At 49.2% G+C, this 25,852-nt stretch overlaps 2 protein-coding genes across 6 annotated transcripts; one reads left to right on the forward strand and one right to left on the reverse strand.

The window, feature by feature from the left end:
• Positions 1-187: 187 nt before the first annotated feature.
• On the reverse strand, positions 188-5,246 carry CLIC1 (chloride intracellular channel 1). The gene is made up of 6 exons (XM_060109077.1): positions 4,988-5,246; positions 2,783-2,892; positions 2,464-2,589; positions 2,203-2,309; positions 1,549-1,730; positions 188-584 (listed from the first exon to the last, which is right to left on the reverse strand). The coding sequence occupies exons 1-6, from the start codon at positions 5,024-5,026 to the stop codon at positions 423-425; spliced, it is 726 nt and encodes a 241-aa protein (XP_059965060.1). The 5' UTR covers positions 5,027-5,246; the 3' UTR covers positions 188-422.
• Positions 5,247-8,395: 3,149 nt separating this feature from the next.
• MSH5 (mutS homolog 5) lies at positions 8,396-25,848 on the forward strand. Of its 5 annotated transcripts, none has more exons than XM_060109073.1 (25): positions 8,396-8,452; positions 8,862-9,012; positions 9,300-9,423; positions 9,884-9,964; positions 10,150-10,212; positions 10,934-11,055; positions 11,242-11,351; positions 11,610-11,645; positions 11,970-12,052; positions 13,188-13,233; positions 16,176-16,314; positions 16,431-16,493; positions 21,319-21,447; positions 21,745-21,817; positions 21,978-22,087; positions 22,324-22,404; positions 22,639-22,726; positions 22,972-23,161; positions 23,262-23,388; positions 23,803-23,952; positions 24,306-24,380; positions 24,584-24,727; positions 24,930-25,067; positions 25,221-25,294; positions 25,511-25,847. In XM_060109073.1, exons 2-25 carry the CDS (start codon positions 8,875-8,877, stop codon positions 25,620-25,622), a joined length of 2,496 nt encoding a protein of 831 aa, XP_059965056.1. In that variant the 5' UTR covers positions 8,396-8,452; positions 8,862-8,874; the 3' UTR covers positions 25,623-25,847. The 5 variants fall into 5 exon arrangements, with proteins under 5 accessions (XP_059965056.1, XP_059965055.1, XP_059965057.1 ...); XM_060109072.1 differs by lacking the exon at positions 8,396-8,452 and adding an exon at positions 8,493-8,631; XM_060109074.1 differs by lacking the exon at positions 8,396-8,452 and adding an exon at positions 8,493-8,631 and having other exon boundaries at positions 24,978-25,067; positions 25,511-25,846.
• Positions 25,849-25,852: the final 4 nt, after the last annotated feature.

Raw genomic sequence — 25,852 nt, forward strand, 5'->3', positions numbered from 1 at the left:
CGCGCGGGTTTCAGTAGTTTTTGCACCCAGGCTCACAGGCTCTGGAGCACAGGCTCAGTAGTTGTGGCACACAGGCTTAGTTGCTCCGCGGCATGTGGGATCTTGCCGGACCAAGGCTGGAACCCATGTCTCCTGCGTTGCCAGGTGGATTCTTAACCACTGTACCACCAGGGACGTCCCAAAGCACTAGATTTTCATTCTGTACTTTATTACTGAAATACGTTGTCCTACCCACCCCACAGTAAAAATCTCACCCAGATCCCCCATCCTTTCTCCTCATCCCCCCAGCAAGCCCTGCACAGGTGCTCCAGGATTCTATGCCCACTGGCCATTTTGGAGTGTGTCCATTGGGTAACCATGTGGAAACCACCCAGGGCCTTTGTGGAGAAAATGGAGGGGGGCGAGGGAGCTCCAGGAGGGGCTTATTTGAGGGCCTTGGCCACTTGCTCATAGGCCAGCTCGATCTCCTCATCATCTGGACAGGTGGAGGCAAACTCTTCCCGAGCATAGGCATTGCGCAGGTACCTATGCACTCCCCGAAACACATCTGGAATGGAGAATCCTCGGTACTTCTTACATACCACCTAGGGGTGGGGAGAGGAGAGCCAGTAGGTTAGCTTCAGGGAAGTCACATTGGCTGCCATGCTCTTGGTCTTTCCCTTATCCCAAGGCCTCATGATAAAATCCAGGCATTCAAGTAGGTCCACTATCTGGTTTCTCTTCCGATGATTCTTACCTCCCATATGAATCATCTTCAATAATCTTTCTTAACTCCTCACTGTCTTGTAAGGCCTTCATCCTTCCTCTCCGCTTACTAAAATACTGGCCATTTATAACCAGCCCCTTTTCAGGCCACCCCAGTCCATGGTGCTAGTTTTCCCCTCTTGATTTTGAAATATAATTCACAAACCAAAAATTCTCCTCTTGAATTTCCACAGCAACTTTTTTCTACTTTTCATTTGGCTTTTAATCATGTAGTATTAATCATGTGAATGTTTTATCTTCTCAGCTAGATTTCAAATCCTTTGAGGGCAAGGACCAATCACCACATATCTTGTCTTTCAGTGCCTAGTAAAGAGATTTTCAGTACACAGTTCTGCAGCAGACTGACACTGGGCCCACGTTTCAGAAACTAAACCATAGCTTCGAACTATGACAAAAACATGGGAACCAGCAGTTTTCATCTTCCACAAGAGGAAGTGGAGACTGAAGCTATAGACTTAAAACTTTGATTTTAGGAAAAGCCTGCTCTCTGATCTGGGGATTTGGCAATGACAGAGACAGGAAGAGCATTCTTTAATGTTAACACTGGGATGTGTTACCCTAGGCCAGTCTGTTTGCACCCACACCTTGCATCGTAGAATGTAATTCTCTCAAGTAGTGGTCTTGCCAGCAAAGACAGCAGAGAAGGAATGGGGTGGTGTCTGCTATTGAAAACCACCCTAAGAAAGAAAGCACCTTTGGAGTGATTGTCATGGGAAGCCTGCGTGGGAGCCCCTTAAAGAACCATCCCAGCGACCACCCTCTCCTCCCACAGTGACCACTCACCTGTACTATGTGGAGCTTTGGCAACAGGTTGCAGTCAGCCAGAGTGAGCTCATTGCCATCCAGAAACTTCCTCTGAGAGATGCCCTCATCCTCAGCGCTGGTCTCATCTACTTCATCTGGGAGAGGGGATGTCAAGTAATTGTCTAAAACCTTCAGGGCTTTCAGGAGTCCCTTCTCCAGGTCTGTGCAAGAGAAGGGAGTTGGTAAGAACATCAGAAGACTGACATAGTCCAAGAAGGCCCATGAGGGGGTGAACACTAATGGTGAGGCCAGTCCAAAATAATAATAGCTAACACTAATGTAGTGCATTTTCTCTGTGCTATTCTAAGCAATTTACACACAAAAACTCATTTAATTCTCACATCAACCCATGAAGTAGGTACTGTTATCCTCATTTTATAGATCTGGAAATGGATTTACAGAGAAGTTCAATGAATTCCCCAAAGTCACACAGCTACTAGAATTTGTACTCAGGTCATCTGGATCTAGAGTCTCTCTCTCTCTCTCTCTCACTGTCTCTCTCTTTTTTAAAAATTGAAGTAAGATTTGCCAACATCTGCTCCATCTCCCTGGTATCTGAATGTCCAGGTGCCCCTACTCACTGGATCTTTTCTATTCCTCCTAGGACCCAGGCCTCCAACGCACAAGACTCACTATCATTGAGAGCTGGGTTTGAATTCTTGATGTAGGCAGAGAATTTGGCAAATATGTCCAGCCCAGCTGTGTTGGATTCAGGGTTCAGAGCTGCCAGCTTGGGGTACCTGGAAGCCAATGGGACAAACAGGATAAGATATCTTCTGAGGAGGAACCTCAGCTCCCCTGCCGCAGCCCCACCACCATCTCTGTTTTTCATTTCTTCAACCTCTCTCTCCCAGAGTCTCCCAGCCCTACTCCCCTTTCCAAGTTCCCCTATACCTGGGAGGGCACAGCACCGCCTCCAGAAATTCCTCAATCTTGTTGGTGTCTGTGTGCACTTCAGTGCCGTACAGCAGGAATGGGAGCTGCCCTCCTGGGCACAGCTTCTGCACCGTCTCAGTCCGCCTGGAGGAGAGACCAGGCATTAGGACAGGAAAAGGGGGTTAGGGAGACCCAGAAAGGAGAGATGGGGAGATGTGGCAAAGGGGCTCCAGATGGAGAGGAAAACAGTTCTGGATGGAAGGACTCAGGTGGGTGAGTGTGTAAGTGTGCATGTGTGTGTGCACAAGGGAGTTTAGAGGAACAGAAGTGCACCTACCTTTTGGTGTCAACAGTGGTGACATTGAAGGTGACTCCCTTGAGCCAGAGCACCATGAACAGTCTCTGGGAGAAGGGGCAGTTCCCGATCTTGGCCCCATCACTGCCAGCCTGGAAAGCAACCCCCAGCCCAAGGTTAGGCCTGGTGCACCCCACTCATCCCCAGGCCATTCTCTGAATCTCCTACTCCCAGACCTAGCTGGTTTCTGCCTAGTCATGACACATACTCAGTCTCACCGCTAAAAGCACCCCTCCAGAACTGGGCTCTCTACCCTGGGGTCTGGATCAAACCTAAGATGGGTCAGTGAGAATATCTTCTGCAAAGGTAGGCTTCTGGTTCCCCAGAGAGTTGAGGACAGATGGAGGTAGGCAGAGGGAATGGGCTTTGGAGAATTTGGAGGATTTGGACCCTAGAGGGGGAAGACTAATGGTGGTGGAGTTAGTTTTCTCTGTACTATTCTAAGCACTTTACATACAAAAACTCATTTAATTCTCACATCGACCCATGAAATAATGCCTAGAGGGACTTTGGTGAGGCTAGAGTTGCGGGCTGGAGGCCTGGATTCCTGAATGGCGTAGAGCCTGAGAACAGGAGAGGTGGGGCAGGGTTTGGCAGCAGGAGTTCTGGTTCTCTATACCTCTACCCAAGCAGCTGGGTGGGGAGTCAAGGGGCTCAGAGCCTTGCCCTAGAGATGTGGAGGGCCTTGCAGAGGGGGGCTGCCCTCTAATCGGCAAGTAGTGACCTCATCCCCCAAAGGACACCTCCCCGTTAGCTGAGGGTGATTCATCTCACTGTGTCTCCGGGCTCAGCAGCTTCCTTCCTGGCAAGCAGTGGGGGCAGGGACCTGTGCGGCTGAGGCCTGGGCAGCAAAGGCCACCTCCCTCTTCCCTGGGCACGGCTGGAGTCTCCCAGGACAAGTTCCCTGGCTCCAGATAATCTTCCTCACACAGGACCCAGGGCTGGAATCTCTGTAGCGCAGACTCACCCAGGAGTAAAAATAAAAATAGCCCCTGAGGCAAGTGTGAGAGTGAGGTGGGGACCACACTTAAGGGGGTCGACCCAGGCACGGCTGAGGGAGAGGGAATGGCTACCGGAGAAGCCCCAGCATAAAGGAGAGGGAGAGACGGGCTGGAACACACAAAGGCTAGATGAACAAAAGCGGGGAAGTGGAGAGAAAGGAGGCAGGAAAGTGAAGGGTGGGGAGAATGGGTGAACCGGGAGTTACCGACGGAGGGGGAGGTCGCTAAAGGGAGGGAGGGGCACAAAGAAGAGGTCCAGAGAGGGGAGAGAATGCAGTGCTAGTGGGGAAGGGAGCGGGGCAGAAACGGCAGCCTGCGGTTTCGATATGCAAATGCCTTGGGACCACCTCTCCTCCTCCACACCCGCAGAGAGGACAGAGCTGGGGCAACTCTTTTTCTTCTGCTTCTGTAACCCCCAAACCCTAAACGCCCTAACCCAGCTCTCCTCCTTCTGCTCTCTCTCCCCATCTACCCTCGTGGTGGCCACAGCTCAACTCTCATCTCCTCGCCACCACCCTTTCTCTCGCTCCTCCAAGTCCTCAGGACACTCGTTCTCGACCCCATCACCTCTCTGAGCCAGCTTCTGGAACTCCACTCCCATTCTCCTGTCTCCTTCCACCCCACCAATTCTTCCCAGTTCACCTGGTCCCACTCCCAGGCCTCCGGACCACACCCTCTTCCTTGAAACCTCCCCCGCCCCGACACCCCCCCAATCCAAGTCTCCCCCACTGTGCTCCTCACCCTCTGATCTTCTTGTAGGGCCTCATCCGGATGTTCCCCTCTGTCCCACCCAAAGCCTGTAGGTTTCCTGCTGCCCCCTACTCTCTCGGTCCTCCTATCAGCTGTCCCCCCACACCCACTCCCGTCAATCTTCTCAGCTCCTGGGAACCCTCCCTTTTCTCTACTTTCCTGTCCTTCAGGCTGCTGGAAACGTGCACTTCTACAAACTTTTCAGGGTTGAGCCTAGATTTCTCATTACCCGCGCACACATCAAATGTCTTCCCCTCCCAAAGCCCGGCCACCACCACCCCAGGCCCCTGCCATACACGCCCTAAAGACTGCACGTGGGTTTGGGGGTGGGGATCAAAGAGGAAAGGGGTTAGGGAGTTAAGGCTGGAGCTGGGGAAAAGTGCGAGTTGCCTTCCAGTAACTCGGAGGGGGGCCTAGGAGGGAGAGGTGTTCTTACCTTCACGAACAATTCGACCTGCGGTTGTTCTTCGGCCATGGTTGCGACGGGGACCAGGAAGCGGCCGTCTCTGGGGGAGCTGGGAGGGGGCGGGGCCAGGGAGAAGGCGGTCTCACAGAAAAGATTCTCTCCCCCAGACCTAGGACTACTCGCCCTGCAGCGCCGCAAGAGCCCGATCAGACCCGCTCACTCCAGACGCGGCCTCTCGACCAGTCCAGCGTACTCCACACCCAGCGGATCTAGCTCTACCCACTCCCGGGCTGGATCTGGGAGCTGACTCACGGACCGCCCCGCCCTGAACCTGCGGAGGGGACGGGCGCGGGGGCGGAACTCGATGACCTAGGGAGTGGGCCCGGAGGGGTGAGCCTCAGGTCTCCCAGATGATGGGGAAGGGGGTGTTGAGGAGAGGGAATCCTGGGAAACTTCTTGTGTCCCTGCCAGTCTTCTTGAACAAGGGACTTTCTTCTGCCTCAGTTTCCCTGCTTCATTAGTCAGAGGACACTCCCACTCAACCCTCACACAAGAAATCTGAAACCGACTGCTTGAGCACGTCCATGAGGGCCCAGAGAGGGAATTTATAGAAGGGAAAGGTGGTCCTTTATTACTTTCTCCAAGTTCCCTCGGAACTCCAGTCCAAATTCTGGGTTGCTAGGACTGTGGCCCAGGAGAGGGACTTGCAAGTGGAAGCTGGGGTTGGAGGAAGAGAGCGGTGAGAGGTAGGGCAGGGGTGGGGAAAGGAGATAACCAGGCCTTGTGCTGGGGAAACAGAAAGCTGAGCCAAGGGACTTCATCACCGGCGGAGATACTCTCCCGCTCCGTAGCCTGGTCAGCTTTAATGCTTCTACTTCCCCCCCCCCCATCTGGGGTCCTTTCCTGTGCCCCTTGCCCTTTTATCACTGACGGGTTGCCTTGGAGTTGGGGTGGAAGCATGGGGTTATTGTGGCCCCAGAGTAGAGCTGCACCGATGCTAGGGGCTGGTGGTAGCTGGTCCTATCATGGGGGAAAAAAGTGAAGATCAGACAGAATAGTGTGAGTGGAGTCCTCAGAAGGACTAAGGACTCCGCAACAAGAGAAGCCACCGCAATGAGAAGCCCGCGCACAGCAATGAAGACCCAACTCAGCCAAAGATAAATAAATACGGAAAGAAAGAAAGAAGTAGAGAGGACAGAGGAAGAAGAGTTCTCTCCCTCCCTCCCCAATAACCTTGATTTTGAAGGTTCTATCAAACCCTATATTATCTGCTGAAAAATAGCCCAAAAATATGTCCTCCAAACTGGACATATGCCAGCCTCCACATTTGAATCTCTCTCCTATCCAGCCATCCCTTTCTTCCTCACCACCCTCTGTCTAACAGGACACCTACAGTTTCAGAAAATCATGGTGGAATGCAAGGACATAGGAGCAAAACAGGGCTTGAGACTTAAAGAAAGGGAGAGAGTTGGGGGAGGAGGGGGTGGAGTGAAGAGAGGTGCTGGAACCAGCAGTTAGCGGTTTCCTCTCATGCTTCCTCTTCTGTGGGTTTTCTCCTCCATGGAGGAAGGCCTTTCTCTGTCCTCCTCAGAGAGGGGATATATTTGGGGTTTGCTCCCTTGAATTGTAACATCCGATAAGGATGCAGAACGATTCAACGAGTATGTGTTTGTTGGTGGGGAATCTCCTCCAGGGTGACCCTCAAAATCTGCACACATATGACCCCTTCCATCTGAGGAAGGGAGGTCAAAGCAGCGCTACTTCTCAGGGTCCTTTTCTGCTCCAGCTGGTCCATGTCCACCAGAGAATCTGCCCCACAAAAATCTCCCTTTTGGGAGAAGCCTCAGGCAAATGGGACCAGCCCTGAACTCAAACAAGTTTGACAGCTTCTCCCCTGCCTCTCTTTCCCTACAGCTTTTATAGCTAGAGCTGCCTTGATCAATATTGACTTTGGCTAGCTGGCATGGCTACCCACAAAGTATTTTTCCTTAATTTCTCAGGTAACAACAGGTGATGCTTCCCTCTCCTGGTACCATCTATCAGTGCCGCATGGGTTTGAAGCCAGGGGCTATACCCCCAAATCCTGCATCAGAGAAGTTTCCCTCCCATCTCAATCTCCTTGCCCCTGCTTTTCTCCTATCTCAGTATCTCCCCTTTTCTTCCCCAGGCTTCTCTTTCCACTCTCTCCCCTTCCTCAGGTTGGTAAACCAGTCCCTAATCTCTTCCCACCCCAGATTGGAACGTGTGTCCCTCCCCAACACTCCTTAGAGCTGTCACCTGGCCTCCTCCAGGTTTCCATATCCCCGTTGCTAAACAATTTGCCAGGGGTAACCATTAACCTAGCCCTTAACTCACTCCCCCACCTTTCTCACTAGAAGGGATTTTCCAATCATTGGTTAGCAGAGCCAGGTTACCATCTTTCCTAAGCTCTTGGGTGGGATCTCCGCATCTCAGAGTACCCAGAACAAAGCTGGGGGTGAAGATGTATTTTAAGAGGTGTTTTTAAAAGTATATAATTGTTTATTTCTTTCTCCTTCACTATCTCCTTGCTTCTCCTCCCCTCAGACACACACACTCAAAAATTAGGCTCATTGAGTAGGGATTTAATTATGTTCCCTGTTTTGAGTCCACCACCTGGCCCAGAATGAATGAATGACACCCTTCTGTCCTTAGGGTGTGTGTGTGTGTGTGTGTGTGTGTGTGCGCGCGCGCGCGCGCGCGCAGGGGTAGGGGCACGTTTCAGTAGGGGTGTAGGTGTTTTTTAGCAGGTCTGCTTCTCTCTGCCAGAACTTGGTGAAATTCGAATGCTTCCAACTTCTCTTGGGGCGCTGAAATTATTAATTAGGCCCTGTGGTGTCCCTATGGGAGTGATCATACTCTGCACCCAGGAAACAGGCAAAGGTGGGCTGAGATAGGAGCCTCGCTTCTTATTTCCGCTTATTTATTTAAAACACTCACGGAGCTCTTACTATGTTTGCCAGGCACTGTTCTAAGCTCATTATAAATATTAAGTTAGAATTGTTGGCATAGGTTGAATTGATGTTGCTTATCTCCACTCTCCAGAAAAAACAAAAACAAAAACAAACCCCCCCCCAAAACGCGTCTCTGTTCAAGGTCGGCCTCCTCTCCAGATTACCCAACGCCCCTAGACCCGTTCCGGGGGCTCGGACTCCAGCTCTGCTAAGGACCTTCTCACAGGCTCCACCCCATGTCAATCAAGGGCCAGAGGCCCGGTTGCTAGGCAACAGCAGAGGGCGGGAAGTCTGAACGTTCTGGCACCGCCCCATATGCGAATAGGCCAATCATCGTCCAGCTTTCTCTGCGGTCCCCTCCTCCCTCTCGCCCTGTTGGATCTCTAGGCAGGATCCGGGTCTCTTCGACCAATAGCGGCTAAGAAGGCGGGGCGTGTGCGCGCGCACCCCGCCCTCGCGTCGGCGCACCCTCCCGCAGGCCCGCGGCATTTAGTGACGCGGTCTCGCGCACGTAGCGACCCAGGTGACTGAAAAGGCGGGAAAACGCCGCGAGCTGTCCGCAACTGGGTGGGGAAGTCAAGAGCCTGAGGCTGTGATCTTGGGGGCTCGTTTGGCAGGGGCGGAGAGAGGAGGCGTGCAAAACTTGCCCCACAGGACCCTCAGACCGTCTCCAAATACAACCTTCGCGTGACAGGAATGAGGGTGGGGCGAGTGGTGTTTTCCACAGTCTGTACTTTAGTGAAATACCCGAGAAGTCGCCCCTCCAGATGCCCTGCACCTGTGACCATAGCTCTCGAAGGCCCTAGCAGCCCTGCCCCTCAGCCCTCTCCCATTAGTTCTCAGTGGAGTTGCATTTCTGCGCGCCCCGCTACCCCCGCCTCCTCGCGGGTGAGATCTCGCTCCTGAACCGCCTTCATTTTCTTCATCCACAGAGCCTCCAACGCCATGGCCTCCGTAGGAGCGACCCCAGGCAGGACGCCGCAGGGACCGGGACCCGGGGAGGCCTCGGCCAGCTTCCCCAGCCCGGCCCCAGTGCCGGACCCCCGGGAGGCCGAGGAGGAGGAAGAGGAGGAGCCCGCGGAGGTCTGGGGGTGGGGCGGAGAGGCGATGTCGGAGGAGCAAGAGCTCGAATCTGGAGAGCAGAGAGTTGATTGGAACGTCTGGTTGTTAGACTCTAAAGGGGCTGGGAACAAGAGCTGGGCCAGTCACTTCCCTCCGCCGAATGTCGGTTTCACATTAACTGAATGGGGGTGACGATGCCTATCTCAGAGAGTTGATAAAATAATTAAAATTAAATGTGGCATGCCTCAACCCTGCACTTAACGAGTGGTTGGTTCAAATATTAGTTTCCTTTCTTCCTTGCCGGACAGATTCATCTGTGTGTGCTGTGGAACTCAGGATACCTGGGCATTGCCTACTATAACACTAGTGACTCCACCATCTACTTTATGCCAGATGCCCCAGACCACGAGAGCCTCAAGCTGCTCCAGAGAGGTGAGGACAGAACTAGGAATTCCTCTACTCTGGGATTAGAAACGTATTTCACTCGTAGGTCCTTACCTGACTCAATCTATTTTTATTAGTTGACCCCTAGAGGCCCCCCCTTTGTTGTTTTTAGGAATTCATCTCATTATTCACAAATGTACCAGGAGCTGGAGATACAGTCCTGGGCACATCAGTCATGTCTGTCCTTTAAGGGTTTACAGTCTAGTGATAATCTCCTGGGCACCCCTCTTCCCCTCCCACCACCCCATCAGTCTTACTACTCTTTCCTTTTCTAATCTCATGTCTGACTCCGACTTACGCTTCCAATGTGGGGGGCACTCCCTACTCTTAGAAGGAGGAAATAAGTCTCTGAGGGGTGAAGGGAGATAGCAAGGAGAGGGCTACGGGTTCCCTCTTAGTCAAAAGATAAAGATCCTTGAACTCATTTGGTCTCCATTTTCATTCCAAGTTCTGGATGAAATCGATCCCCAGTCTGTGGTCACGAGCGCCAAACAGGATGAGACTATGACTCGGTTTCTGGGGAAGCTTGGTAAGGACTGAGTAAGGGAGAGAGGGAAAATGGGGAAGGACTAAATTATGGAATGTTCCAGGAGACTAAAGGGTCTTGGGGGGAGCTACAGCCAGGAGACCAGAATTGGGTGAGAGGGAAGGTGGGACAGCAGCAGAAGGACTGAGATGTACAGACTGATGGCCCTTTCTTTGTCTCCGTCACAGCCTCCCAAGAGCACAGAGAGCCTAAGAGACCTGAAATCATATTTTTGCCAAGTGTGGATTTTGGTATCTCCTCCCTTTTGCTTTGCCCAATCCCCCATCCCAGTTTTCTGACCCTTTCTCCTAACTCCACCTTCATCATCAGAGGTCTCCCCTCAGCCCTATCTCATTCTAAACCTTTGTGTTCTTCAAGCCCCATGACCAGTCTCCCCACGATCTCTCCTAATCCCTACCCTTTAATAACCTGCAGCTTAGGCTTGTCTAGGGATGAGGGCCTTCCGTGAGAAGAGGGAGCAGTAACACTTTTTGGTCAGCTTTGATTGTTGGCATTTTCCCCTTTAAGCCAAAGCCATTTGCCCCTTAAAAAAAAAAAAAAAAAAAAAAGGCACTGCCTCAGTGACCTCGTTCATCTAGAAGATGCTTCCATAACCTTCCCAGGTTTTGCAAAAAGGACAGGGAATGTTCTATCCTAAATTAGATGTGAGGGCATTCATGTTATTAGTTCCTCTGTTAATATGATTTTTTTTGACCCCAAATCCCCAATTCCAGACAGATATCTTCCTCTCCTGAGCCATTTATCTTTCTCAGTTTATGTTCCCAGCCAAACCTCTTTATAGTATATGTAGAATAAAGAGTCTGAAAATTTGCCTCTTGTCTCAGCTTTACGTTAACTGCCTGTGTGAATTTGGCAAGCCACATCATCTCTCTTGCTTCTGTTTTCTCATTCTTAAAATAAGGTGAAGAATCGGGCTATAAGATCTTTCCCTCCCTTCTTCCCTCAAAATAGGCCTGGAGATAAGCAAACAGCGCCTCCTTTCTGGAAACTACTCCTTCATCCCAGACTCCATGACCGCCACTGAGAAAATCCTCTTCCTCTCCTCCATCATCCCCTTTGACTGCCTCCTCACGGTGAGATGGGTCCCGCAAGAGAAGGGCTGGGTTGCAGCAGGTTAGAGAAAGGCACAAGCACCTGGAGACTAGGTTTGAGTCCTGGGAGATACTAGCCCAGCCCTGGAAAATAATAGTTTTTCCTGGTGTCGTCCAGCCTCCAAGACGTTGGGATTTACCCCACCTCCACTACTGATCCCCTCCTAGGTTCGAGCACTTGGAGGGCTGCTGAAGTTCATGGGTCGAAGAAGAATCGGAGTTGAACTGGAAGACTGTAACGTCAGCATCCCCATCCTAGGCTTTAAGAAATTTGTGTTGTAGGTCATTTACCCTAACCTCAACCAAAGTAAGGTGGGATTGGGAGGCCTGGAAAGTAAGACGGGATGGGGGGCGTTGGCTGTGACCCATCTGGTAAAGTGCTCTAGGACACGCAGGAACTCCTGAGAGGGTGTGGAGCTCTGGGGAGAAAACTGAGACAGTACTCTTGAAGGAGAGCTAAGCGGGTATAACTTGAGAATGAACTCAGAGCTCTCATACCCCAGCCACCTTCCTTTCTGCTTGTTTTCTGTCCTCAGGACCCATCTGGTGAGCATAGATCAAGACACTTACAGGTAAGGAGATGGAGGCAGGCTGTCATCTTTGGGGAGGGAGAAGGATTAAGCTTAATGCTCTAATAATCCTTAACTGGGCTCTAATTTCTTTAATCCTGGGGCTATTAAGAGCTCTCTCCCTGAAGGAAAGAGAAGCGGGGTGAGGGGAGAGAAGAAGAAAAGCACAAAGGCGTCACCCTCCTTTTCTAAAGGGAGAAACTGAGGCAGAGAGCAGTGAGGGAGAAACCTTACATCAAGACTTCATCTCAGGAGGTGTTCCCAATCCCCATTCCATTTTCTCAATTACCTTTTAAGATACAAATTACCCTAATTTCTCCCTGATAGTGTTCTGCAGATATTTAAGAGTGAGCCTCACCCCTCAGTGTACAAAGTGGCCAGTGGACTCAAGGAGGGGCTCAGCCTCTTTGGTAGGTGTGCCCCCTCCCTCATCCCACACTACACAGGCCTGCCAGAAAAACAGCTGCCTCCAAAGATGTATCCCAGCCCCTCTCTTTCCACCTCACCCCATTGCCAGCTGTCTCTTCTGCTCCAATCCAGCTTCTTTTTTTTTTTTTTTCTTAATTTTTTTTATTTTTGGCTGCGTTGGGTCTTCGTTGTTGCACTCAGGCTTTCTCTAGTTGCAGCGAACGGGGGCTGCTCTTCATTGCGGTGTGTGGGCTTCTCATTGCAGTGACTTCTCCTGTTGCAGAGCACGGGCTCTAGGCGTGGGGGCTTCAGTAGTTGCCGCGCGTGGGCTCAGTAGTTGTGGCTCGCGGGTTCTATAGCGCAGGCTCAGTAGTTGTGAAGCACGGGCTTAGTTGCTCTGCGGCATGTGGGATCTTTCCGGATCAGGGCTCGAACCCGTGTCCCCTGCATTGGCAGGTGGATTCTTAACCACTACGCTACCAGGGAAGTCCCAATCCAGCTTTATTAACCTCTTTGTACCCTCCCTCAGTTTGGGCATCTTCCCGAAACCTTGTCCAGTATAGTTGTCCAGTGTCATTTGCGTGTCATTTCTTACTCTACCAATTCCATGTTTATTCCTTGGGTTTGTATGAATATTTCTACTAGTGGTGTACCTGTCTAGGGACTTTGGGAGGCCCTATGTATAGAGGAGAGTTATGTAACTGCATAACTCCCATGTTTGCTTTGCATAGAGTCTTTATTTCCTATAGTTGTTTCAGGCTTTAGGGTGTATTGGGGACATCACCCCAAGTAAACACATGGTTTCACTGTGCATCTCAGTGGGTTGTGTCTAATGTTTATGTGTATGTGTTGGGCTTTTTGTGAGTCTAATTATGCCTGCTCTGCATATTTTTCTGGCTGAGTGTTCCTGTGAGCGCCCATTCCTCCCCCAAGCCCATGTAAGGTAATCCCGGCTCAGACTTGTGACCACACGCTGGCTTTGGCTGCCTTTGTGTCCTGTATCTGGGGAACGCCCCCCAGGCCAGCCAGCCGAACACCCAAACCTCTGACCCTGATGCCTCAGCTTAGACACATCCATACATTGCTTTCCCTGACCCTGCTTGTAACAGGCTCACTCCATACCCCAATTCCCAACAGGAATCCTCAACAGATGCCGCTGTAAGTGGGGAGAGAAACTGCTCAGGTGAGTAAGAGTCACACACGTGCTACAGGTTAATGCAGGCAACCTGTAGACTCAAACACACCACCCTTAGTAGTAATGAAAACAACTGCCCTTTCCCAAATGCTGGCTAAATGCATTTAATCCTTACAACGACCCCATGTGGTAGCTAGTGTTATTCTCATTTTACGTTGTCAGCACAGATGCACATGTACCCACTGATGATACACAGACTTTCACACATACACGCAGCAGAAGCAGAATCACAAGACAGCAATGTACACATGGTAATATCTTTAATTATTAAAAACATACTTCAAATTTGAGCTGTTCTCTGATGACTCTCAAATATGTATCTCTAGTTCCGAGCTCAATTATGTGGAATGCTCTTTGCACATCATCGCCACCTGCAATTTCCACAGGCAGCTCAAACTCAGAGCATCCAAACTGACACCCACTGGCCCTGTTCCTCTTCCTGCATTCCCTTTTCTGGTTAATGGCATTGCTGGCAATATAGCTTCTCAAGCTCTGAACCTTGGATTGATGCTTCTCCCTCACCCTCCATATTCAATTATTCACTGAGACCTATTGATTCTATCCAGAAATGTCTCTCTCAGCCATCCCCTTCTCCCTCTTTCCTCTGCTCTAATTCTGGCTATCTTCATTTCTAACCTGGAACATTGCATTCACCTTCAAACTGGTCTCTGCCTCTAAACGCTTCTTTTTCCAATGTGTTCTTCATTCCAAAATAGAGGTCTGAGCATGTCACGCCCCCACCCCCCTTTTTTTTAAAGCTTAAGTAGAAAAAAACCATAAATCTCAGGAGGTTTCCACATTACCTGCATGATTAAGGGTCGCATCTTTAGCAGTATGGCATTCAGGGCCCCTCAATTTTAATTTCCAGGCTTACCTCCTCATACCCATGTTTTGTTTTGTTTTGTTTTGTTTTTTCGGTCGTGCGGCTTGTGGGATCTTAGTTCCCCAACGAGGGATTAAACCCAGGCCCTCAACAGTGAAGGTGTGGAGTCCCAACCACTGGACCGCCAGGGAATTCCCCCTCAAGCCTATGTTTATGCTGTTCCCTCTGGAAAGTCTTTCCCCTGCTCTCCACCTGTCAAAATCTTACATCTTCTTGCAACCCAACTATCAGCTTTCTGGTGAAGCTTTCACAGGCACCTCTGAGGAGACTGACATGCGCTTTGCCGTGTGGTCACGTAGTGCTTGTTTATATTTGCTAGTTGCACTGCCACATCAGGTTGGAATTAGTTGGTGAATCTACTTGCCCTCATAGCTGTGAGTGACCTCTATGCAGCGGCCCATTCCTGTTAGCTCAGCACGTGGCCTTGTATGCAGTAGAATGCAAGCACACTGGTTACATCATCTCTAAAAACTCAGGAAACCTTTGCTAGCCTGCAGGTGCACAATCTTTTCCCCATGCCACCTGCCCTGCAATGTATGTCTTTTGGAGGTTAATTTAGGATTATCTCTGAGGCCATCTCCAGGTAATTGGTGGGGTGATTTAATTACCTCGAAGTTCTTCTCTAGTGCTTCAGGCACAGATCTCTAGTCTCAACCAGGGATGAAAGGGAAGGAATTCTCAAAGGAGAAGAGAACTGAGTTAAAGGTGAGGGAGGGGTGCAGATTCCTTAGATAGGATCCTGCAGGGCATAGAATCACAATCTGATGATCAGCCAAGGGCCCAGCTGGCCTGAAGCCAGACAGGGCACCTGGAAGGTGACTAAATGTCACAGTATGCTCTAAAGAGCACTGTCCTAGCACTCTGGAGACCTGAGTTTGAGATCCAGTTGTACTTCTTACTAGCTGCATGACTTTGGACAATTTGCTTACCTTCTAAGGGCCTCATCCCCTCAGCTGACTTGAGTCTGGCTCGACTAAGACCTCCAGGCACTCGAAGTACATGAGTCAGAGCTACCCAGGTGTTTTATAAGAAAGTCTGGTGAGGCTCGTGCTCTCCAGGTGGGGAGGGTATTCACAGACTGGCCTACGCTGCCTCGGACACCTCCGCTCCTCTGTGGCCAAGGAGCAGAGGTGCCTAAACCCACCCTCGAATCCACATGAGTCTTGCACTTCATTCTAACCTGGGGTGTTCTAACCCAGGGTAGCTGGCCGTAGACTACAGTGTGAGATACACATCCTTAGGCCCCAGTGTCTCCACAGGTTGGCTCTTACACAAAATGATATGCCTAATGGCTTGCTCTAATGTAGGAAAGAATCCGTGGGCTCCCAGGTCCTTGTAGAATCTCACACTCTTCATAGCCATAGGGAGATAGGGGTACCCAGAATTAGACGAACACAGATAAGACAGTTATTTCTGTATAATAATTTAATTTATTAGGAAATAACCTCAGACACAGAAAAGGTAATAATAATAATAATAATATAAACCTCTGTGTTTCCACTAGCCAATTTAAAAATAAGACAGTGTTATCGAAACCCTTTAAGTATCTCTACCCAATACTTTCTTCTCTGCAGGGATGAACATTATCACGAATTGAGGACTTATTCTACATGGAGCAGTTATATACTTCCATAGGAAGAACATGAAAAGACATGAATGTCTGTGCTATTTCACAGCTAAATACAGATACACAAACTCTGACTCACTCCTACTCAGCTGCAGAGAGAGCTAGAGTGTTGGCATTCAAATGCCTCAACACACTGCTCTCCCTCTAAAATATTGACAAATTCCATCACATATCCACATAGAAGGACACATGGTCATATCCATCAAAACCGAGATACACACAGTTGTGCTCACATCCAGAGATTTTCAGTAGACGCGAGTAACCACACCTGCATAGATAGGGCACTGTACTTACCAGTGCAGATACATATTGCCGCAATCCCCAGGGACCTCCAAATGCACATTTTTCACAACTTGAGATCAAGACAGTGATGAGAACAGATGTAATTTCTGGTCTCCTCACTCCAACCCTCACTTCCAGGCTATGGTTCACACGTCCAACCCAGGACCTGGGGGAACTAAATTCCCGTCTGGATGTCATTCAGTTTTTCCTGTTACCCCAGAATCTGGACATGGCTCAGATGCTGCATCGATTGCTGGGTCACATCAAGAACGTGCCTGTGAGCTCGGGGTTGGGGGCAGGGAGGTGGGGAAGGAGGTTGAGGGGTGCTGGGCATCTTGAGGGGCATTAGGGCGGGAGAAGGCAAACAGCGGCTGTCTCCTTGTTTGACTCTAGCTGATTCTTAAGCGCATGAAGTTGTCCCACACCAAGGTCAGTGACTGGCAGGTTCTCTACAAGGTAAGACCTCCCTTCTTGAATCTAGAAGTCCAGGTTAAGACCCCCAGCATGTGTTCCAAATCCTCTTTACTCTCGTCACCCGGTCCAATTTGATCCCAACACCTTTAAAAAAACTTTGCACTGTGGAAATTGTCAAAAAAAATTTAGAGAGAATAATACAATGAACTCCCATGTACCCACCATGTAGCTTTAACACTTTGACTCATACAAATCTTGTTTCATGTATATCTTCTCTCACTTTCCTTTTCCTGTATTATTTTGAAGCAATTCCCAGCCATCATATAATTGCACCCATAAATATTTCAATATGCTTTCTAAAAGAAAATTATTTTTAAAAAAGAATAACAATGCCATTATCTTATCTAAAAATTAATGTAATTCTTTAATATTAATTATCTCATGTTTATTTCTATTCATCTCTTTAATGATTTTTTTAAATTACAGTTTGTTTAATTAGGATCAAAATATGTTCATATAACGATGGGATGATGTCTTTCTGAGTCTCCTTTATGGGTTCCTTCTCCATTTCACCATTCTCTCTCTCTCTCTCTCTCTCTCTGTGTCTCTCTCTCTCTCTCTCTCCCTCTCCCTCTCTCCCTCTCTCCCGCTCCCTCTCTCCCTCCCTCCCCCTCTCCCTCCCTCCCCCTCTCCCCCCCTCCCCTCCTCTCGCCATCTCTCCATATATATATCTTTCCCCCTTGCAACGTATTTCTTGAAGAAGCTGGATTATTTGTCCTACAGAGTTTTCCTTAGCCTGAATTTCACTGATTACATGCCCTGTTTTTGACATGTTTCTCTCTATTCTAGAATTTCTGTAAATTAATAGTTGAATCTAGAAGCTTGATCAGGTTCAAGTTTAATTTTTTTCAATAGTGTTTCATAAATGGAGGAACATAATGTCAGTATGTCTGACTCTCCTTTTGTGATGATAGCAGTCTTTGATGTTTAATATCTAAGTCCATTAGTTCTTTAGAGATTGCAAAGTAGTGTTATTCTAATTCTTTCTTCATTTATTAGAATGTTTCTGGAAGGAAGACTTCCTCTCATCTACTCTTTGGTTACCTAGTGATATCACAGAACATTGCTTGATTTTTTCCCCCTGATTTTATCTGTCCAGCTATCAGCAAATACGAAATTAGTTCCATAATCCTCCAAGGCAACCAATGAGTTTTTTTGGTTGCTGTTGTTGTTTTAGTATCATTACAAACTTACAGATTTCTTCGTGCTTCAGGCCACTGCATTTTTAATCTTTACACATGTTCGAGATATTCCATCTTTGGCCAATGGGAGCCTCTTCATGTTGGCTTCTGAGTCCTTTAACATGACACTAGTAGACTTGGATAGCTTCCCCACTCTCTGGTTTGACAAGATGTACCAGATATACCATTTACACCTACTGGTTCTGACCCGGAACCAGACATTTCTCTGAGGAGCCCTGGTTCCTTTTAGTGAGAAATGGTATTTCTGTATACCACAGTGAATGCTAGAGGGTACTCAGCATGTTTTGCTTATTGCTTGTAGGCCTTTTCTGTGGACAGATCTAGGAACTTAAAAAAAAAAAAAAACATGATAAATTAGTACTGACATCACCTATTTATTTTATTTTAGTGTTTTAGATATCCAGAGATCACTATATCTATATTCTTTTTTTAAATTAATTTTTTTTGAGTATAGTTGATTTACAATATTGTCTGCTGTATAGCAAAGTGAATCAGTTATACATAAATATATATCCACTCTTTTTTAGATTCTTTTCCCATTTAGGTCATTACAGAGTATTGAGTAGAGTTCCCTGTGCTATACAGTAGGTCCTTATTAGGTATCTATTTTATATATAGTAGTGTGTATATGTCAATCCCAATCTCCCAATTTATCCCTCCCCCACCGTTTCCCCCTTGGTAACCATTAGTTTGTTTTCTACATCTGTGACATCACCTATTTAAATTCAGCACCACAGGGTTCTTACCTTGTATATTCCACTTTCATCCTCTTCAATATTTCCTTCTTCCATACTGGAGATTCTGTGTCTCAATAACACTAGGAATGAGAAAATCAAAGTATCACTTATTTGCTTTTTCCTACGTTACATCCACAACAGTCTTAGAATAGCAATATCACCATTACTACCAAAACTATGATTATTGAATACTATTTAACATTTTTGGGGGGGAAGGAGGGATAGTTCTTTCTGTTCTCCCTAGGATATACAGTCAAATTGCTGTGTTTTAGTCACTACTTCAAGTGGTTATGTCACTATCTGGATATACATTATGTTCATTTGTTTCATTCTTTTTTTTGATTTTTAATAATTGCTTCTTAAAATTTAATCTTATAATTATGTAGAATATTTACACAGTTCCAAAGTCAAATCTCCCAAACAAGGTATAGTCAATTAATTGTAACTTCTATCCCTTTCCCCTCTCTCCACCTATAGATAACCTTTAAAAAAAATTTTTTTGGCTTAAATAAGTTTATCTTTTATAGAAAAGGATAAAAATAAGCAGTCCATGATTTTTGGGTGGTTTCATAAAGTCCTCAGTGACCCAGTCTCCTTCTGTCTTCCTGTTCTGCCATCCTCAGCATGTGGCTTCTACCACCTAGCTCAAGATAGCAAGGTGAATTCCAGCTGTAATATCTGCTTTCCAGCTACTCCTCGTCCACTGCTATTCGAAGTTTCCAGTGACTGTCTGAAGTTTCTCTGTGCATGGTTTCAGTTTCCAGCTTTTTTGCTGCAGCAGCTGCTATAGTTCTGTTCCCAGTGAATTTGAGGTTCTTGATGTCTCATTGCAGAAGGAATTCAGTGAGAAACAAAGGTATAGTTAAGAAGTGGATTTATTTAGGGAGAAACACACTCCACAGACAGAGTGTGGGCCATCTCAGAAGGCGACAGAGCCTAAAAAAAATATTTTTAATTTAAATTTATTTATTTATTTTTGGCTGCATCGGGTCTTTGTTGCTGCGCACGGGCTTTCTCTAGTCGAGTCGAGCAGGGGCTACTCTTTGTTGTGGTGTGCGGACTTCTCATTGCGGTGGCTTCCCTTGTTGCAGAGCACGGGCTCTAGGTGCGCGGGCTTCAGTAGTTGTGGAACGTGGGCTCAGTAGTTGTGGCTTGTGGGCTCTAGAGTGCAGGCTTAGTAGTTGTGGTGCACGGGCTTCAGTAGTTGTGGCTCATGGGCCCTAGCGCAGCCTCAGTAGTTGTGGCACACATGCTTAGTTGTTCCGTGGCACGTGGGATCTTCCCCGACCAGGGCTCGAACCCATGTCCCCTGCATTGGCAGGCGGGTTTTTAACCACTGCGCCACCAGGGAAGCCCTCTACAGTATATTTACCTAACACATAAAGTAGTTTCAGTTTTATTTTACGTGAGCAGATGTGTGTGACTATTTGTATATTCCCTCCCACTACTTAACATTTATCCTTGGCTTCAGCCAGGCCAGGCTCCGCATTCAAGCACTCTGCCTGGGAGACCCACCATGTTCCTGCTCAGGATAGCATGGTGGTTAAAAGCCAGACACCTGGGCTCAATTCCCAGCTCTTCTGTTTACTCTCTGTGAGACCTCGAGCAAATTGTGTTACCTCTTTGTGCTTCAGGTTGCTCACCTGTAAAATGGAGTCATGCTAGTCCCTATCTCCTAGGATTCTTTTGAGACTTGAATGAAATTAACACATGTAAAAAGTTTAGAATATTGCCTGGCGGGTACTAAACATTCAATAAGTGTTAGTTCTTATTCCTATGTCTATTCATTTGCCCATGCTCTTGCCCCCACCTAGAATACACTCCTCCCTTTGGAATTGCCTTATTCAAGACCAAGCCCATTTCTTTTTCTCTGCAAAGATATCCCAACTGGGCCTCCCTGGTGGCGCAGTGGTTGAGAGTCCGCCTGCCGATGCAGGGGATACGGGTTCGTGCCCCGGTCCGGGAAGATCCCACATGCCGCGGAGCAGCTGGGCCCGTGAGCCATGGCCGCTGAGCCTGCGCGTCCGGAGCCTGTGCTCCGCAACGGGAGAGGCCACAACAGTGAGAGGCCCGCGTACGGGAAAAAAAAAAAAAAAAAAAAAAAAAAAAGATATCCCAACTATTTTAGCCCATATTAGTCTTATTCTCTGAACTTCCTTAGTAATTTTAGTCAGTTTCACAACTTGGTCAATCCTTTTTGTGGGTAGTCATTGTTTTTGTTGCTTGTTTCCATAATGGCTAGATTATAAACTCTTTGGTTTATACACTTTATATAGCCTCTGTCACAGAGTGAGGCTCAGTCAGTGTCCTTTGGATTGGGTCTACCCACTCAGTCTAATCCCTGGTTAGAGCAGCCGCCGCGGGTCACTGACTCACGCCGGGGAATTCATTCTCAGTGACTCTCGCCCACCCTCCCTTCTTGCTGTCTCTTACCCGAATGCTGTCATTGCCCTTTCTGCTCATTGACTTCTTCTCTGCCTTTCATAGCCCTGTTTCTCTTTCTCCTTCCTCTGTACAAACTTCTCTCTTGGGATATTGTACAAATCTCTATCAAAGCAGCTACCACTTTATTTTTAAATCTTCTGGGTGTATTTCTGTCTTCCTTACTAGACCACGAGCCCATCTAGGACAAGGGACCCAGTTGTCTTTGTTGTCTTTGGAGCCTCAGTGTTTAGTGTGGTGCCTGGTGAAGAGTTCTGCAGATTCCATTTTCTCTCTCACTGTTTCTTTTTTGCATTTGAGATCTTCTCTCTGTCTCTGTTATTGTGTTTTTCCCTATTGGTCTTTGTTCTTCTCAGTCCATCCCTGTTCTCTCGCCTAAGCCCGGCCTGGGTATGGACCACCCTCCTCTGTCCATTTCTCCTACAGACAGTGTACAGTGCCCTGGGCCTGAGGGATGCTTGCCGCTCCCTGCCCCAGTCCATTCAGCTCTTTCGGGACATTGCCCAAGAGTTCTCTGATGACCTACACCACATTGCCAGCCTCATTGGGAAAGTGGTGAGTGGAAGGAAAGAGGAGGAGCTCCTGGGAAACTAGGGGAGAGGTGGGTTTGGGTAATAGAGAACGACTGGGCTCTGGGGAATGTGGTGTGGAAGATGGGGATGCACGGGAGACACTGAGGTCAGCTGGATGACCAAGGGATGGGATGGTGAGAGGAGATGGCAAAATATCAGGGATCTGCTTGGAGGCTTGGAGGGTTAGGGTTAAAGCAGGGACTGAAGGGGCCCAAGTAGAGGTGAGGAACAGGACGAGATGGTGCTGGATGTAAAGAACCTGGACTTCTTGTCTCCTCAGGTGGACTTTGAGGGCAGTCTTGCTGAAAATCGCTTCACAGTCCTCCCCAACATAGATCCTGAAATTGATGAGAGTGAGTGTTAGGTGTACGGATGGGCCTGTGAGGCCTGAAACATGAGCCTGCCCGTTGATGGGGTACCATTCTCGGTAGGCGGCCACTACAACTGGGGATAATCATCGCAACCAGAGCAGGAACCTTACTTTTGATATCCACGTGTCTTTCACCCTCCTAGAAAAACGAAGGCTGACAGGACTTCCCAGTTTCCTCACTGAGGTGGCTCGGAAGGAGCTGGAAAATCTGGACCCCCGTATTCCTTCATGCAGTGTCATCTACATCCCTTTGGTGAGGGCAGGAGGGTGGGTGTGCTCCCCAGGGGTTTTTTAGGGGGACATTAGGCTTATGAAGGACACATTAGTAGATAAGAAAACCCTGGAGAAATCTGAAGAACATGAACACTTTTTGGTGGCTTTAGCCCCCTGAGGGAAGCACTGGGGGATATAGGGGACTCTGGCTTCCTCTAAGGAAAGAAAGTGCCCAGTACCTCACTCTCTCCTTTCTCTCTTCTCTACTCTCCACAGATTGGCTTCCTTCTTTGTATTCCCCGCCTGCCTTCCATGGTGGAGACCAATGACTTTGAGATTGAGGGTCTGGATTTCATGGTGAGACCCTTGACCTCTGTAGGGGTTGATAAGGAAAGTCAATGAGCAGCTGAGAGGAAGGCCTTACCCCATATCAGCACTGCCCAATGTGGGATCCCTCTTCTGTTGTTTTACTCTGATCTTTACCAGCTCTGAGACAAAGGAGAAAGAAATCGAGGTCAGGGCTGGAGCGGGGGTTAGAGAGGATGAGGATCGAGAGAAGCAAAGCCCATAGCTTTGAACCCTTGTATCCAGTTCCTCTCAGAGGAGAAGCTTCACTATCGTAGTGCTCGAACCAAGGAGCTGGATGCATTGCTGGGGGACCTGCACTGCGACATCCGGGGTGAGGAGAAGCGAGTGGCTGGAGCGGAGTGGGCAGCATGGAGATGATTCTGATAGGCTCCTTTCCTTCCTGCTATTGCTCTCTCTCTCTCTCTCTCTCTCTCTCTGACTCTGCCTTTTCTGAATGTCTCTGGGTATTTCAGATGGTATCTGCAAGCCTGTTTCTGGGTCCCTCTGCTGGCCTCTTTGTCTCTCCTTCACTTTCCCCTGGAGCTGACCCCCAGCTCCCTCCCTTACCTGCCCCAGACCAGGAGACCCTGCTGATGTACCAGCTGCAGTGTCAGGTGCTGGCACGGGCAGCTGTCTTGACCCGTGTGTTGGACCTTGCCTCCCGCCTGGACGTCCTCTTGGCTCTTGCCAGTGCCGCCCGGGACTATGGCTACTCAAGGCCCCGTTACTCCCCACGGCTCCTTGGGGTACGAATCCAAAATGGCAGGTGAGAACAGAAAAGGGTGGAGGCATAGACAAGAGGGGCCCAAAGGCCCCATCTTCTGCATCCACAGGCCATGTGCAAGGTACCTCTCCACCCACTGCAGGCATCCTCTGATGGAACTCTGTGCCCGAACCTTCGTGCCCAACTCCGCAGAATGCGGGGGGAACAAAGGGAGGGTCAAAGTCATCACTGGACCCAACTCCTCAGGGAAGAGCATATACCTCAAACAGGTAGAGGAGTCCCTACAGACTGGGCCTCTGGAATCTTCTCCATTGTCTCCATCTCCCACCTGCCAGTCAACCCAGGTCCTTACAGCTCTTCTCCCCGTGTTCTGACCCCAGCTGTCATGAAAAGACCGTAACCCACACCCGCCGCTCCTCTTCCTCCCAAGTTCTCATTCTCTACCTGAGGGAGAGCCATGCTTTAATGATCGTTCCATGGCCTGAATTCTCCTCCCCCACCTCTGAATTAAAGTGTACCTTTGCTCACTCCCTGCCCTTTACTGATTCTAAAGCGAGCAGAAGGGGCCGTGATCTTCTGTTAAACTGTGTCCATCTCTCTTGATCTATTGTTCTCCCCTCAGTTTAGCCTCACCTTCACCTCAGCCACACGAGGCACCGGGCCCTGTCTCCTCCCCTATTCAGGTAGGCTTGATCACATTCATGGCCCTGGTGGGCAGCTTTGTGCCAGCAGAGGAAGCCGAAATCGGGGCAGTAGACGCCATCTTCACCCGAATCCATAGCTGTGAATCCATCTCCCTTGGCCTCTCTACCTTCATGATCGACCTCAACCAGGTCAAAAGGAGGGAGGGTTGGGGGAGGGGGATAATGGGGAAGGAACCCTACCCGTGAAAAATGTCAGAACAGGAAAAACGTTCCTTCTGCTGCCTGCTCTCTACACTAGGGGCAGGGAGCACCCAGTTCAGAGACCAGGAGAATCAATACCGCGAACCTTTATCGATCCCCGGCTTTGTGTGAGGCACTGTCGGCAATGAAAGGATGAACAAAACGTGTCTCGCCGTTAAAGAACTTGCAGTCCAGTTGGGTGGACACGCACACAAGCAGCTTTACTGCCAGGCAGACTGGTCAGTGCGTTACAGGCCTCGAATGTTTCTGAAACTCTCCCTTGTCCACCTGGTACCCAGCAGGTGGCGAAAGCAGTGAACAATGCCACCGAGCGGTCGCTGGTCCTTATCGATGAATTCGGAAAGGGAACCAACACGGTAAGGGGAGAAGCTGTTGAGGAGTTAAGGAGGGGAAAATGAAGGAGGGCTAAGGAACAAGAGGGTGCGGCTGCGCCTCTGGAAAAGAATAGGGGTGTGTGGGTGGAAAAGAAACAGAGTGTGAGGCGGGAGAGGCCTGGCAGGAGGAGGGGGGCGCACGGGGCCCCTGTGGTTCCACAGCCTCACCCTTGCCCTCTGCACAGGTGGATGGGCTCGCGCTTCTGGCGGCCGTGATCCGACACTGGCTGGCGCTTGGGCCCACGTGCCCCCACATCTTCGTGGCCACCAACTTTCTGAGCCTCATTCAGCTACAGCTGCTGCCACAGGGGCCCCTCGTGCAGTATTTGGTGAGGAAACCAATCCAGCTCCCTAGGGGCCCCTAGGCCGAGCATTTCCCAGAGCTGGGAACTGGCTTCTCCGTCAGAACAGGGGCTCCTTGAGCACAGGGACCATGTCCCTTCCTGTTTCTCACTCTCCACAGCAACTGACCAAGGGACTGGGGCGGGAAGCAGAATGACTGATAACATTCCCCTTTTATTCTCTTTTAAGACCATGGAGACCTGTGAAGATGGGAATGACCTTGTCTTCTTCTATCAGGTTTGTGAAGGTGTTGCCAGTGCCAGCCACGCCTCCCACACAGCTGCCCAGGCTGGGCTTCCTGAGAAACTCATTGCTCGCGGCAAGGAGGTGAGGTCCAAACAGCAACCGCCTCCATCAGGGCTCCCTTCCACTGTCCCTGCTTCTCTGAGGGACCTGGATTTCTGGGCCCATGGGATTTCTGACCCTTACTCTCTCTGCTCTCACCCACTCCCACCCCTGCCCCTTCCTCCTTGGTCCTAGGTCTCAGACTTGATCTGCAGTGGAAAGCCCATCAAGCCTGTCAAGGAGCTGCTAAAGGAGAAACAAATGGAAAAGTGAGTGCAGGCCCAGGGTCCTTGTTCTCTCTAGCATGTTCTGCAGCTCTTCTGCCCCTTTCAGGGACTCAGACTTGCCCTTTAAAGATTCAAAATTTCTTCCTGAAATTGCTAAATTCTCGAGGTCTCGGGTTTCCTGTGCTGCATCCTCTTCCCTCTGCTCAGGGATTCTGTTCTCCATGCTTCCATAAATCTCACTGTTCTCTCTCCCCTCAGTTGCCAGATGTTAGTAGACAAGTTTCTGACACTGGACTTGGAAGATCCCAGTCTGGACCTGGACGTTTTCATGAGTCAGGAAGTGCTGCCTGCTGCCACCGCCATCCTCTGAGAGTCCTTCCTGGGCTCTCCTCCACACCCCAAACCCCGGGAGGCTGCCAGGCCCTCTTTGTTTCCTTACCTCCTTCACACCCAGAGTTCTCAGTTTCCCTGGAAATTTTGTTTCATGTTAGTAATAAAGTTTATTTTGGAGAAAGTTATTGTTTCCTTAGACGAGCCAAAACAGAACAAGAGAGTAGGAAAGAGATGAAACAGGAAGCAGCAGGCCACAGAGGGACCTGC

Source organism: Mesoplodon densirostris, chromosome 10 (assembly GCF_025265405.1).
Source record: "Mesoplodon densirostris isolate mMesDen1 chromosome 10, mMesDen1 primary haplotype, whole genome shotgun sequence".
In the NCBI taxonomy this organism is placed as follows: domain Eukaryota; kingdom Metazoa; phylum Chordata; class Mammalia; order Artiodactyla; family Ziphiidae; genus Mesoplodon; species Mesoplodon densirostris.

Bases quoted from the DNA above. Each gene is read 5' to 3' on its own strand.
- CLIC1 (XM_060109077.1), bottom strand. From the start codon at position 5,026: ATGGCCGAAGAACAACCGCAGGTCGAATTGTTCGTGAAG. The intron at 2,590-2,782 runs GTAGGTGCACTT...TCTCTCCTCCAG, and splicing joins ACCACTGTTGACACCAAAAG to GCGGACTGAGACGGTGCAGA. The intron at 1,731-2,202 runs GTGAGTCTTGTG...TCTCTTGCACAG, and splicing joins AAACCCAGCTCTCAATGATA to ACCTGGAGAAGGGACTCCTG.
- MSH5 (XM_060109073.1), top strand. From the start codon at position 8,875: ATGGCCTCCGTAGGAGCGACCCCAGGCAGGACGCCGCAGGGACCGGGA. The intron at 12,053-13,187 runs GTAGGTGTGCCC...AATTCCCAACAG, and splicing joins GGAGGGGCTCAGCCTCTTTG to GAATCCTCAACAGATGCCGC. The intron at 25,295-25,510 runs GTGAGTGCAGGC...CTCTCCCCTCAG, and splicing joins AAGGAGAAACAAATGGAAAA to TTGCCAGATGTTAGTAGACA.